Source organism: Balaenoptera ricei, chromosome 14 (assembly GCF_028023285.1).
Source record: "Balaenoptera ricei isolate mBalRic1 chromosome 14, mBalRic1.hap2, whole genome shotgun sequence".
Classification (NCBI taxonomy): domain Eukaryota; kingdom Metazoa; phylum Chordata; class Mammalia; order Artiodactyla; family Balaenopteridae; genus Balaenoptera; species Balaenoptera ricei.
The window spans coordinates 21918537-21933240 of NC_082652.1; the positions used below are offsets into that span (position 1 = coordinate 21918537).

Below are 14704 nucleotides of genomic sequence, written 5' to 3' on the forward strand. Positions count from 1 at the left end.
CCTCCAAGAGGACTTAAGACTTGAGTGTCTTTGTCTCCAGTCCATGATTGGCAGTGACGGTGGAGATGTCAGTTTGAACAGTGCACCTGTGCCTCTGTGAGGTGGGTGGGCAGAGCCATTCAAAGGGGCCCCGGCAGCCTAGGGAGGGCAAGTAACATGCCCAGAGCCCATGGATACAGATCCTTTCTGAGTGGCCCTCTGAGATGGCTAGGTGCAGTTTGGAAGAGTAAATACTTGGCAAGAACCTGCCTGTCCCAGCCACACCAGAAGCTTGGGTTAAATAATACAGGGAGAGAAACAAACAAACAAAACTAAAAGTTAAACCCACCAAAAATGCAGAGGGGTGTTGTATAGCTCTTTAACATGATGTCAATGAATACTTGGTAGCAACATGAGAAACTAAATATTCAAGAATTTTTAAAAAAATTTTAAGAATAAATGTTAAAGCAGAATACATGGTAATGCACCATGATTGTGAAAATGTTAGGAAAAAATTTTTTTGCATTTTTCCAAGTCTGGAAGGGAATGTGCATAACTGAAAATGATGATAAGAGCATGGATGACAATGGTGGTGAGACCACAATTATTTGTAATTAGAATAAAAAGCACTTACCGTGGCCAGAGTTTTTGCCTGGCTCATTCCTTGCGTTATCTTGTTTAATCCTCACACAGTAGGTACAGATGAGAAGACCGAGGTACAGAGAGGGTAGGTGGCCTATCCAAGGTCACACATTTAGCAAGTGACTGAGGGAGGATTTGGTCCCAGGATTGTCTCCTAAAGCCGACTCTTAACCCCGAAGCCACCTACCATTCATTTCCCCCACACCTGCATCCTCTTTACTACTGTTCTGACAAAGAAAGAAAAATACAAGTAGCAGCTGCAGAACAAGAGGATGGGAAATGCCATTTCAGCAGACCAAGCTGATGGGACTCTGATTACATGTATGTTGGACTGTTTGATATTGGCCCCCAGATCTCAGATGCTCTGAGTTCCATTTTTAAACTTTCTATTTTCAAATTCATGTATCCTTTCCTCTGTGTGTCCAGTCTGCCATTAAGCCCACTGAATGATTCTTCATTTTTGTGTCCAGTCTCTCTAAGGCTGGAGGCTAAGATGGGGCTAGCAGAGGCTGGGGAGCACTGAGACCTGGGAGGGGGCCAGGAGGTGGGAAAGTCAAGGGATCCAGGGTGAATGTGGAAGGGGGGCAGAGGAGAGAGAATGCAGTGTTAGGCCATAGTCTAGAGGTCAAGCAGGCTAAGACAATGGGGCTCACTGCCCAGCTTTTCCAGGAAGTCGTGGGGAGATAGCCAGTGGGAAGAATGGGAAATGAGGAAGAGGAGGCAGGAGAGTGGGCCCACCTAAGAAGGAACTTGATATCAAAGAGAAGGAAGAGGGGGCTCAGAGGTGAGGAGAGAGTGTTGGCATCCAGAGCATGTTTATGGGATCTTTAGAAGGAGCGGGGGAGGTGCCTAGGGGACCCACCTTGGGGAGGCTAGTCCCCAGGGAGGGGAAGGGTGGAGCCAGGGCCCCCGTGGAGCTCTCAGGTCAGCCCAGTGGAGCCAGGGGCAGCCTGGCATCAGCTCTTACCTATATCTCTGTGCCAGGGCAGCAGGGAGGGGCCTTGACCTCAGTCAGAAGCTATTGCAATTCTGCATGCTGAACCGAGATGAAAAATTCAGTCTAAAGGTTACCATCTCCAGCCCTATGTGTGTGTGTGATGAGGGGTGGAGGGATTGTAAAATGAGCATTAAATTCCAACTTCACATCATACTAGAAATTCTCTTTCAACAATCGATAATCATGAAGAGAATTTTACACAGACTGGCAGAACTGGAGAGCCTTAAAGGGCGTTTAGTCCAGAGTTTTTCAACCTATTTAAAACCCCTAACCTGCCTCAATCTCAGGCCCTGGGATTTCAGATCCCACCTCCTCCGCCAGGGATGGGGAAGTTTGCCCTGCTTAAGAATTCACTGGGGTGCTGGGGGTCTCTCCCAGCCCTGGAGGTGGTGTGGAGCTTCACTTGCTTTGGTCTGAATTACAAAACAACGGGTCCTGAATTCTAGTTCTCCACATATGAAAGTATGACATTGAATATGCTTTGTCTGGCTGCATGAGCCCACCCTCAGCAATCTGACATGTCCCTTAAGTGTTCTGCCATCCCGAGGGGGTAATTATGGTTTTCTCCTCCTTAAAGTAGTTTTCATAGAAGAGCCTGGCAGAAAAAGAGCCTCCAGTGGGATGAGCACCAATCATTCCTGTACACTTAGGAATTTTATTTACAGAGATTACACGCAGGCACCCACCCTGTCTCCCATCTCATGGTCTGATCTACTTAGCGTTCTTTCACATGCACGTTCCCAGGCCTCACGTGTCCATCCTTTTTATTTTTTTATTTTTATTTTTTTTTAATTAATTTATTTTTGGCTCACGGGCCCAGTTGCTCCGCGGCATGTGGGATCTTCCCCAACCAGGGCTCGAACCTGTGTCCCCTGCATTGGCAGGCAGATTCTCAACCACTGTGCCACCAGGGAAGCCCCCATCCTTTTTATTTTTAATTTGCTCCTAAAGGTGGCCAGGGGTGGTGAAAAAAAGCACTGGATGGAGGGTCAGGAGGCTGGGGCCCAGGTTCTAGACTTTCAATAAGCTGTGTGACCTTATGTCAGTCACTCGGACTCTCTGGGCCTTGATTTCTTCTTGTGCGAAACAGGGATGATCATTCTCTAAGCCCTCTTGCCTCGTGGGGACCAGTAACTGTGAGGGTCAGATGAGGTCACAACTGGGGGACACTCTGAGAGCCGTGAACTTGTTCAGTTGGGAGAGAAGAAAACTGGTGGGCAGCCCTGTCCACTCTGCATTTGTCCAGCCCTGCATTACTCTGCTCTCTTTTAATCACCCTGCCGCAAACCTCTTTGCACAAATCACCTGTTATTTCCAGGGGGGGCACATTTCTAAACGTGGGATTCTGGGGTCCCAGGGCCACGAACAGCTTTAGAGCTGCCTCTATCTGTATTTTTCCTGACAGCTCCCACCAGGAGGACAGAATCGGGGATGGCTTTTACCTCCGTGGGCAAGTTCTGTCATGAAACAGCCTTCCCCACAGGCCCCTGCCTCTAGGGAGCCTCGGGAACAGTCGAGCTGAGACCCCTTCGGATGGGAGTTTGATTAGTGGCAGGTGAGGCTGCCGTCTGTTCCTGTGACAGGCTCACCAGGTCCACATGACGATGGGCAGAGCCCCGCCCCCAGGTCCAGTCAGCCTGTTACAGGAGAGGAGCAACAGCTGAGGACAAGCTCGGTGACCTGCTAAAGGGGATGCATGTGGCTTGTTACACCTGGAAAACCAGACTCCCCCGCTCAGGAGGGGTCTGCACAAAAAGGCATTGGTTCCTCCCCGAGAGTCGTAACTCAGAGTAACATGCAATGGCCAGGCCAGAACTTTTCCTTGGGGATCTGGGGCTTCTGAATGGCCAGTGGTCTATTTCGCTTTTGCCATTCAGAGCAGGGGCCAGGCTCTGGGGTCAGAAGCCAGCTGGTCTCAGCCACTGTCTGTCTGTGTGACTCTGAGCAAGGTGGCCTCACCTCTCTGAGCCACAGTTGTCTTGTCTGTAAATTGGAGATGCTGGCAGGATGGCTGGGATAAGGCGTGTACAGTCGTGGCCTGCTGTGAGGTGGCCAGTGAACTCGCAGGGCCTTGCTCACAGGGAGCCAGGTGAGGGGTGGCGGGTGCCTCCCACCAATGCTCCAGCCAGCTTTCTGGGCACCCCACGTCTCACCCCCTCAGCACAGCTGCCCTGACTCGTCCAGGGCAGTCTTCCCAGAGGCCTCTGGGCTCAGGATGACCTAGACACACAGGAGCCAGAGAGAGAAGAAGACAGGCACAAGTCAGCCTGGTTAAGTATGTGCTGGGTGCCCTGGGAGCCCAGAGGAGGTGCCCAGGGGACTGTAAACTACCTCACTAAATCCTTGAAACAAAGCCAGTGATAGGTGTGATTATAAGCCTCATTTAGCAGGTTAGTCGCTTGATCATGGCTAAGTCAGGATTCAAACCCAGGTTTGCCAGCCTCCAAAGTCCCTATTTTCGGCCTCTTGGTTTTCCTACCTCTCTATAGCTTGGCACTTGAACCGGAAGCCACAATACTCTAAATGCGATTGGCTTAGCATGAAAAAGAGGACCTATCACCTCCTTCGTTCTAAACACCATACTTCTGTTGATACAACCCCTCTAATAGAGTCATTCCATTGACAGAGGGGCAGGGGAAAGGAGAGGAGAGTAGAAAGCCGGGCAGGACCTATTTTCCAAATCCCCACTCTGCCACAGTCTCCCCTGTCTGCCAGTGGAAGGAAAGGATGATCATTGGAGGGCGCAGTTTGAAGGAGGGGTTTCATAAGGAAAGCTTAGTGAACCAAGGAGACAAGGCATCTCGTGGAATTTCAGCCCCAGGGCAGGAAGTGGCTTCTCTGTTGGAAGCCTATACAGGAGGGAGACAGAAGTCTGCTTCGACATCAGGAAGGAAGGAAGATGGACGGAAGCAGAGGACTCTGTTACACAGTGAAAGGTGTGGGGAAGAGATAAGGTCTGCCTGAGGAAGACACAAGGCCGCTGGGTTTACAACAGTGTTAGAGACACTGAAAACAAGATTGTCAAGGGACACAGAGGGGAACACAGAAAGCGATCCGTCCTCAGAGGGATGGAAAGGAGGTAGGGAACATGGTTTTAAAGCAGCTGGGACAACGGCGGTGTCGGGGAGGGCTCACTTCGATGATTCAGCTGTACAGTCATCCCCAAAGCTCTCAGCCATCATTTTGTGGACTGAATATGCTAATTAGGTCCTGGTCCCTGGAGACTGTGCAGGGAGCCTCCCCCCCCCGCTCCCCCCCCCCCCCCCCCCCGCCGTTAACTTGCTCGCTGAAGCAATGTAACAAAACTACCCCTGACAGGCCTGTGCTAAGCACAGCACAAGTCTTATCTCCCATGTCTTCCCAAGCACCCTGTGAGGTCTCATTATCGTTATCCCATTCTCCACATGAGGAAACTGAGGCTCACAGAGGAGAAGCAACCCACCCAAAGTCGCCTGGCTGTAGAGGCGCAGAGCTGGAGTTCAAACTCGGGCATGTTCTGTTTCCATAATCCATGTGTTTTTGTTGTTGGTGGTGGTGGTCATACCGCGCAGCTCGCGGGATCTTGGTTCCCCGACCAGGGATTGAACCCGTGCCCTCGGCAGTGAAAGCGCAAAGTCCTGGTTAGGACTAGACCACCAGGGAATCCCCATAATCCATGTTTAAGCACAAGATGAGAGAGCAAAGGGCCCTATTTGGAAGGTGTATTAAGTGAGGTTTGAAGTAGCCTGGATCTTAAATGTCAGGCTGAGGAATTTGAACTTGATCTTATAGGTAGTGGGGAGCTATTAAAGGCGTTTGAGCAGGGGAGTTGACCTGGCAGCCTTCTGAGGGTTCAGTGGAGAGGAAGTGTCCAGAGCAGTCGAGGAAGTTTCCATGCAGGAGTCCTGAAGGCAGGATAAGCCAGGAGCAGCAGGAAGGCGGTCAGCACCGTTGTACTCACAGACTGTCAATGGAAGAGCTCCCAGCCGACGCTCTCTGCATTCCATCATTGCCTTGTCCTTGATGCCGGCTGGAGCCTGCCCTTGGCTTTCAGTCTGTGCATAAATCCAAGCATATCAGGCCAAGGCCTCAGTGAAAAGAGAAAAATGATTTTTACACGGTGTGGAGTAGTGGATATGAGCTCTGGAGCCAACTGCCCTGTTTTTGAACCTCTGCTCCACTCTCACTAGCTGTGTTACCCTAGGCAAGACACTTAACCTCTCTGAGCCTCATTTTCCACCTGTAAAATGGGATGGAGAGCAGTGCCCACCTCGGACTGAGGATCCAGTGATACAGGGCATGTTAACGGCATGGGGCCCAGGCCTGGTCCTGGGTGAATGCCTGGAAAAGGCAGCTTTGCGCGCGCGTGTGTGTGTGTGTGTTTGTGTGTGTGTGTGTGTGATCTTCCGAGTGGGCCAATGCCTGCCCCTGGTACAGAGTGTTCATCCTTTCCTAACACTCAAGAAGCTGCCATTACCTCCATCTTGCCTGGGGAATTTGTATTCCCTCCAACTTTGCACATTGCTCAGACATTTATTTTATTTTATTTATTTATTTATTTATTTATTTATTAACATCTTTATTGGAGTATAATCACTTTACAATGTTGTGTTAGTTTCTGCTGTATAACAAAGTGAATCAGCTATATGTATACATATATCCCCATATCCTCTCACTCTTGCGTCTCCCTCCCACCCTCCCTATCCCACCCCTCTAGGTGGTCACAAAGCACAGAACTGATCTCTCCTCCCCGTGCAATACAGCTGCTTCCCACTAGCTATTTTACATTTGGTAGTGTATAGATGTCAATGCTACTCTCTCACTTCGTCCCAGCTTACCCTTCCCCCTCTCCATGTCCTCAAGTCCATTCTCTACGTGCTCAGACATTTTAAATTCATTGATTTCTGTCCCTTCCTCAGAAGATTTCAAGCTCATCTGTAGGACAGTCCTTGTTCCTTGTTGTTGCAAGGGCTGGCTGCGTTACTGGATGGAATCTATTTCTTTTTAGTAACTTACATTGGCTCCCCCTCTACCTTCTTACAAAAGCAGTAACATGCTTGGAGTGGGTCACACCAATAAGCAAAGAAAGAAAAACCAGCAGAAATAATCGCTGTTAGGATTTTAGTTCTCATCCTTCTAGCATTATTTTAGAAAAAGGAATATAAATATTGGTTTTCTACAAAAATGAGATCACTCGACACATGCTGTTCTCACCATTTTTTCAGTTAATAAGACATTGTGAACAGTTTTCCAGTTCTCATCTGCATCCTTTAACAGGCAAAAGCATGTCTAGTTATCTTTATTTTGCAGATTGGATCTTGCAGAGCCCCAGGGAGTGGATGCAGGTATACAGGGCCTGAGGCCACCATTAAGACAGCATTTACATCTGGCTTCTCCCTCTGGTGGCCCTATTTCCTATCCTTCCTTTGTCAACCTGAAGGATATTGACCCCAAGGGCACTCCTTAATAAACCTCCTGCACCCTAACTTCCAGCCCAGAGTTTGCTTCCCAGGGAACCCAGCCTGTGATAGGCGGCATTCTTGTGTTTACCGTGGACTAGCCTAGAATGTTCTGAGGGCTGGGCCTTCCTTCTTTCTTTGAGCTGCCAGGATAAATTGGACTCCAGCCAGAGCTGAAAAGTTTTGAGCCTTGGCAGGCTGCCCTGGAGTGCCAGAAGTTTCCAGGGTAGCCCCTAGCTGGGTTAATTAAGCAGACAGCTGGGTGAGGATTTACTGTACAGTAATCTTTACTCCCCTTGACACCCCTCCAAGATGACAACATCTCCAGAAATAATAAGAATCATAGCTATCATTGTGAATATCACGGTGAGTATTTTACAGATGAGGAAATGAACTCAGAGAGGGTGAGTAACTTGGCTGAGTTTACACAGCCAGTGAGTGGTGGGGCTTGAATTCTAACGCAGGACTGTCCATTCTAAAATTAGTGCTCTTTACACTTCACTAGAGCTATTCAATAGGAATAATATCAATAATATGACCTTTTGGATTGTTGTTATTGTTCAAATTAAATGACATGTGAACTGCTGAGCACTGAGTACAATGCCTGGCTCATAGTAAATGATTGATAAATGTAAATCATTAATCAGAACCCCACCCCCACCCCAGGGGCTTCCCTTTCTTCTTAGAATGAAATCCAGGATTTCCCTGGTGGCGCAGTGGTTAAGAATCTGCCTGCCAATGCAGGGGACACGGGTTCAAGCCCTGGTCCGGGAAGATCCCACATGCCGCGGAGCAACTACGCCCGTGTTCCACAACTACTGAGCCTGCGCTCTAGAGCCCGCGAGCCACAACTACTGAAGCCCGCACGCCTAGAGCCCGTGCTCCACAACAAGAGAAGCCACGGCAATGAGAAGCCCGTGCACCGCAACGAAGAGTAGTCCCCGCTCTCTGCACTTAGAGAAAGCCCACGTGCACCAACAAAGACCCAATGCAGCCAAAAATAAACAAATGAATATATTTATTAAAGAAACAAACAAAAAAGAATGAAATCCAAACTCTTTTAGTGTGGCCTACAAGACCACACAGCATCTGACCCTATCATTCCCTCTCTTCCTTCAGTACAGTGACTAAACCAAACTCACATCTACCTCAGGGCCTTCGCACTTGCTGTTCTCATTTACTGGAATGCTCTTACTCTGGGTCTTTACCTGACTGAGATTTCTATTCAAATCGCAGCTCAAATGTCATCTCCATAGAGAAGACTTCCTTGACCATTTAATGTTGCTCTTCAAACCTGAGTCACTCCCTATATGTTACCCAGTTTTATTTTCATAGCCCTTAACATGAGCTATAATTCTTATTTACTTTCTTGTTTACTGTCTGTCTCACCTACTAGAATGCTTAAGCTCCAAGAGGGTAGGGGTCTTTCTGGTTCTCCACTATTTGCCCAAGGTCTAGGACAGTGCCAGGAAGAACAGGCACTCAACAGAGATGTATTGGTTGAATGAATGGTTTCTACCAGTTTGGAGAGATGTTTCCGAATGCAAGAGAGAAGCTAGAGGAATAGGACATCAGCATAAAACTCTTTGCCCAGAGAGCAGTCCTACTTGCTCAGAGCTATACCAGATGCTAACTTCTGAAGACAATTTCAGAGACCTTCTGGAACTTGCTTTATGAGGCACCTAAGCAATTAGCTTTTCCTGACACCTGTGCAAGGGGACCAGGTGCAGAGTCCTTGGGGCTTTCTAACTGTAAAGACAGCTCTCGTCTCCAGAACACACCTCCGGCTGAGCTTGGGACAGAGGTGAATTTTTTTCCAGCAATAAACAGCTTCTCTGTGTCAGTCTGAGGAGGGTGCTAATCCTCACGTCCCCCACCTGCTGGCAGACCCACCCAGCCCTGAGTAGGTCCAGCTCCCATTTGGCAGTGCCAGTCAAGGACAAGTGCCCACTGGGACCTCAGGAAGAGGAGCCCTGGGCCACCCAGCAGCCGGGTTCCAGGCCTGGAGCCAGGGTTGGGGGCTCACATTTTTTGTCTCTCTGTGATCAAGCTCTCTCCCCCTTTTACTTATACTCCCCCATTATGAAGAGAGTACATGCTTGATGCAGAAAACTTAGAAATCATGGGGAAATACAATGGGAAAGAAAATAGTTCAGCCAGTTCACCACTGTGAACAATTTGGTGTGAGCATTTCCTTTTTTTTTTGGCCACACCTCACTGCTTGAGGGATCTTAGTTCCCCAACCAGGGATTGAACCCAGGCCCACGGCAGTGAAAGCGCTGAGTCTTAAAAAATGTATCATGCTTGGGCTTCCCTGGTGGCGTAGTGGTTAAGAATCCGCCTACCAATGCAGGGGACACGGGTTCGAGCCCTGGTCCAGGAAGATCCCACATGCTGCGGAGCAACTAAGCCCATGTGCCACAACTACTGAGCCTGCACTCTGGAGCCTGCAAGCCACAACTACTGAGCCCGCGTGCCACAACTACTGAAGCCCGCGCGCCTAGAGCCCGTGCTCTGCAACAAGAGAAGCCACGACAATGAGAAGTCCGCGCACTGCAACAAAGAGTAGCCCCCGCTCGCCACAACTAGAGAAAGCCCGCGCACAGCAACGAAGACCCAACGCAGCCAAAAATAAAAACAAATAAATTAATTTAAAAAATGTATCATGCTTTATAGGAATTTGTGACCTTTTTTTTACTCAGCTTTATATTTTGACTGTTTTATCTGAGCATTTGCCTTAAACATTTTTTACTGAATTGCTTTCTTTGCTATAAAATATTTTTATTAGAACATCAATATCTGCTTGTTGCAAGAAAAAGTCAATCACTGTTGCACAAAGTGAAGGTTGTTTGAAATCCTAGCCCTCAGTTGTGTGTTTTCCCAGGAAAATTTAGTGCACATCCTGCAGTACTCTGTGTGTACCCTTATCAATGTGCGTGTGTCTACATAAGTGATATCAAACTAAACAACTAAACATACCGTTTTGCAGCTTGATTTCGTTTTCACTTTATTTTTCTTTTCAACTACATGCTGAGTCACCTCAGTCTTTTTATTGTCTGCATAGATTTCTGTGGTATGAATCTACCTTGTATTTAACCACTCCCCTATTGAAGGGCGTTTTTCTTCTTTTTTAATTCCAAACAATGCTCCAATGACTTTTTGTGTGGGTTCATGTGCACATGGGATTCTGGAGATATTTTTCTAGATGTGGAAGATCAAGGTCAAAAGGAACAAACATTTAAATAAAATAGATATCGACAAAGTACCCTCCAAAATCACTGTCCCAATGCCTGTGGGCAGTGCCTGCTTCTTCACTAAACTACTGGTGCTGCTAATCTTTTCCATCTTTGTTCATCTGATGCGCAAAAAATGGTATTTCATTTTGTTTATTAGTGAAACTGGGCATCTTCTCATGTTTGTGGCCATTTGTATTCCTTAATTGCCTATTCCTGTCATTCACCCCAGCTTCTACTTAGTCTTATGGATTTGGAAGACTGCTTCATATTAGTGAGGTTGGATGTGCCATGTTTGTTGGATATTTCCTTCATATTAATGAGGTTGGATATGCCATGTTTGTTAGATATTGTCTCCCAGTTAAAACTTGGTTTTAAATGACTGCATATTTCACCTCAATAGTAAGTCCTATTTTGGATATTTCATCCCCCCCTCCCCACCCATTATAAACAACATGATGAACATCTCTTGTGGACTTTCTTTTTCTTTTTTTTTTTTTTTTAGGAAAAGTTACTAGAAGTGGAATTTATTGGATCAAGGGTATGTATATTAAGGATCTTAATACATATGTACAAAATAACCTCCAGGAAATGGTACCACTTCACACACTCTTTCCGGTAGTGCATCTGTATCAATTTTCCATATCATTTCTTTTGGCTGCGCCATGCAGCATATGGGATCTTAGTCCCCCCACCCAGGGATCGAACCCATGCCCCCTGCAGTGGAAGCGCGGAGTCGTAACCACTGGACCGCCAGGGAATTCCCCCTCTGGTCTTTAGGGAAGAATCCTTCCTTGTCCCTTTCCTTGCTTCTGGTGGTTGCTGGCAATCTCTGGCATTCCTTGGCCTGTGAAAGCTCAACTCCAATCTCTGTTGCTGTCTTCACATGGCCTTCTTAAAAGGACACCAGTCATTGGATTTAGGGCCCACCCCAACCTATTACGACCTCATCTTAATTTAACTAATTACATCTGCAAAGACCCTAGTTCCAAATAAGGTCACATTCTGAGGTTCTGGGTGGAAAATATTCAATCCCCTAAAATAAGTAAAACGGCGCTTATTATTTTAATGTTTGGCTCTTATTGAAAGGAAATACACACACACACACAACCTCAACAGCCCAGAAATGCAGATGACAAATAATGGGGCATCTTTTTTTTTTTTGGCTGGGCCGCACTGCATGCAGGATCTTCCCCGACCAGGGATTGAACCCGCACCCCCTGCAGTGGGAGCACGGAGCCTTAACCACTGGACCACCAGGGAAGTCCAATAAAGGGGCATCTTAATGTAGAATGGCTTAGGAATACGCTTGCTGCTTGGGCTGAATGTGCCCCGAGACAAGTGATCAACTAAGTTCATTCTAACTCTGCTGCTCTGAGCTCGTCATCAGGTGCTCAAGAATAATGTAGAATAACTGTTCGAGAATGCTCCCTGCTTTATTGTTTTTCACCAGCACGTTGCCCCCAAATCGTTGGGAACAGTGTAAAGTAAGTGGCAATCTTCAACCCCCAGAGTGTTCCTCTATTAATGCTGAAATCATTCTTAGAATCAGTCTTAGAATGAACCTCTACTTTGGTTCAGGTCTTGATTTGGCCCCCAGAGCTGTACTACCTTTGGCAGGTCATGATTTCTCGAGGGCTTGACTTCATCTTCATTAAGATATGCCTCAGGTAGGGCAAACTGGGCAATTCCTAGGTTCTCTCCTACCCCTGTGTTTCCCGACCTGACTCTTCCCCATTAGTTGCTGGTGGTTGATCCAGCTCTGGCCCAATCATGCCAAGCTCCAGGTGAAATATGGCGGACAGGTGAGTCACTCATCTTCCCAGGCCAGTTACCAAACAGAACTGCTCTACTCCTGTTCAGCACATCCCAGTGCTCTCCATGGCTGCTCCCAGCCATGCTGCATGTTTTCCAACGTCCCTTACAGCCATCAGAAGATGAGCGGTGGCCCAGAGAGGTACGCCAGCTTACCCAAAGATACTCAGCAAGTTAAAGGCAGAATGGAGATTAAACCCTCAGGCCATGGTTTGTTCCCCCTCTGGATCCACAGCGCTTCCCTAGGGCCAAGCCAGTTAGCTATCCTCTGCCTGACTTAAGAATGGAGTTATTGGTTTAGAAGCCAAAGCTGAAGATAACATCACCAACTCTAGCTCATGGTTTGAAAACTAGAATTCTTCTTTGGAAGTTAATGGGAAACCCAAAATAATGGAATCTGCCCTTCAGATGTTCGCAGAGGACTTTGAAGTGGTGTCAAATAACTGTTAAGTGAAGATCAGGTAGTTAAAAAGCACCCGATGCAGAAGCAGGTCTCAAGGACAATTTATATTTATTTGTCGATGACTCTGACTAAACATACTTCAAACATAGCAGAAGTTAAAGAGTCTGTCAGGTGACGTCATCTCCTGCCAACAGCTAAAGGTGGCCCGTGGAGAGTGACATGAGCTTCATCTTCAAGCTGAGGCCCTGACTCTGGGCAAACAGCTGGTGGGTGGACCTGGTCCTTCTGGCCTGGACTGGGGCCTCCGAGGAACTACTCCTTGTTCTCATACTTGTGCTTGATGTGTTTCCATAGCTTCTGTATTTTAAAGACAAGAACCACAAACTTAGTTTTGCCTCTCACATTTTATAACTCCTCCCACTGCCCTGGTCTCTATAACAAACCTGAGAGAAACATGTACCACATCCTGACAGTTTGCAGTGGGCAAACTGGAAGCAGTACTAGGCTTGATGTACATTCCTAACATTTACAGAATGTTCTGATGCTCTCAATCAGTGTGTGAAGTAAGTGGGAAGGCATGATCTCACTTTACAGGAAACTGAGGTAGAGAGACTGACGGACCTACCCCCAGAGCACACAATTATTAAGGAACAGAGGCTGGAAAATGTCTCATTTCTTCAACTCCCAGGTATTACTCAAGAGGTCCTAAGTGCATGGTCCCCAAATACTTCACATTGAGCCATTTAAAAAATTTCCTCAGACCTATGATCCTTGGGTCAGGAACTAGCTGGATTCTCATTCCTAAAAGCACCAAAGATGGGTGGGTTATGACAACATCCTGAGATGCCTTCCCCACACACTGGAAACGGCCAGAGGAACTGCTTGAAGATGAACAGTAGCAGCACTTTCATAAGGGTAGAAAATTGCCCTGGCCACAGGCAGTACATCAGTGGACAGAGCCTGCCTGGGCTGTAGGGCCAGACAGCTTCAAGTTAAAAACAGAGTGAGTGGTGGCACAGGCCTTATTTGTCCAAGACCTTCCCCAGTATGAGCCACAATTTAACGACGGAAAGCAGGCAAGGCATCCAGCACAGTGCCTGGCACACAGTGAGTCTAAAAAGTGTTGTTTTTCTCTATCTCATGCTTCCACTTTCTCATGAGGAATGTAACAAATGCCGTTTTTTGAGAGTACCACCTACCAGGTACTGTGGCACCTTGCCTGCATCTCATATAATCCTCACAATAATTCCCTGAGATACTTACTATTATTATCATTTCAATTCCACAGATAAAAATGAAGCTCAGACAGGTTAAGAAACTCGCCCACCTTAATGCCACAGTTATTAATTGATAAGGCCCAGTGTTCCCATCCAGGACTCTCTGATTTCATACCCACCCTACTCTTAACCATTATTAATACCACCGTTGACAGCATGGAAAGACTTTGGAACTGAAAAGTGCTATCTGAAAAGGCCAGTCACGGTATCTACAGAGTTGTTCTTTTCACGACCGTCGCCCACTCAAATCTGCCCTTGAAACCTTCAGACGAGATAGGGAGTCCCGGGTCCAGCCCTGACTTGCCTCTAACTCCCTGGTGATGTGGCCCTAACAAGTCCTTTGCTCTCACTAGGTTAGTGTTCGCTTCTGCAAATGGACAAGTAGGTGTATGGGGCGGGAGACAGCAATACTTAAAACCCCTGCAAAGTGGGACCTATTGACCCCGTTTAACGTTTTAGGATTCACACCGGGCGGAGCGGACAGACGGCAGTCTGCAGACAGAAGACACCCAGGGATCCCCCCCTCCTCGTAAAGGTAGACTGAATCCCGCCCCACCTCCACTCTCAGTCACCCCTCAGAGGGGCCCAAGGTCAGGGACGGCCCAGGCCCTCACCCCTTCGTTGATGTGTTCGTAGATCGCGTCCGCGCCTTGATCGAAGGCGCGCTCGAAGAACAGGGCGCCCACGGCTATGGTGAGGGCAAAGGTAGAGGTCCTGCGGAACAGCAGGGAGTACAATCTCGCAGTCAACGTTGGGCCCGCCATGTTTGTCCGCTGCCGAACTAGCGCCACCGCGCATGCACCGCGACCGAGCTTTCTCTCCAAAGGTCCTCAACGTGTAACGCTTTATGGGATTTGTAGTTCTTCTGGATCTCAGCGGTCGTCGTTTTGAACTATGGAAGTAACTGATGGCTTGCGCGT

At 47.7% G+C, this 14704-nt stretch overlaps 1 protein-coding gene across 3 annotated transcripts; it reads right to left on the bottom strand.

Moving 5' to 3' along the window:
* Positions 1–2259: 2259 nt before the first annotated feature.
* On the bottom strand, positions 2260–14595 carry LOC132347911 (cytochrome b-c1 complex subunit 9). 3 transcript variants are annotated; one of them, XR_009497310.1, is made up of 3 exons: positions 14399–14595; positions 5061–5652; positions 2260–3838 (listed from the first exon to the last, which is right to left on the bottom strand). XR_009497310.1 is itself a non-coding variant. In XM_059894844.1 (2 exons), exons 1-2 carry the CDS (start codon positions 14546–14548, stop codon positions 5404–5406), a joined length of 399 nt encoding a protein of 132 aa, XP_059750827.1. In that variant the 5' UTR covers positions 14549–14595; the 3' UTR covers positions 4915–5403. The 3 variants fall into 3 exon arrangements, 2 of the variants coding, with proteins under 2 accessions (XP_059750827.1, XP_059750828.1); XM_059894844.1 differs by lacking the exon at positions 2260–3838 and having other exon boundaries at positions 4915–5652; XM_059894845.1 differs by lacking the exons at positions 2260–3838; positions 5061–5652 and adding an exon at positions 12599–12864 and having other exon boundaries at positions 14399–14588.
* Between the last annotated feature and the right edge of the window lie 109 nt (positions 14596–14704).

Excerpts from the sequence above, each read along its gene's own strand:
- LOC132347911 (XM_059894844.1), bottom strand. The coding sequence starts at position 14,548 with ATGGCGGGCCCAACGTTGACTGCGAGATTGTACTCCCTGCTGTTCCGC. Across the intron at positions 5,653-14,398 it reads ACGAACACATCAACGAAGGG|ACTGAAAGCCAAGGGCAGGC; the intron begins GTGAGGGCCTGG and ends ATTTATGCACAG.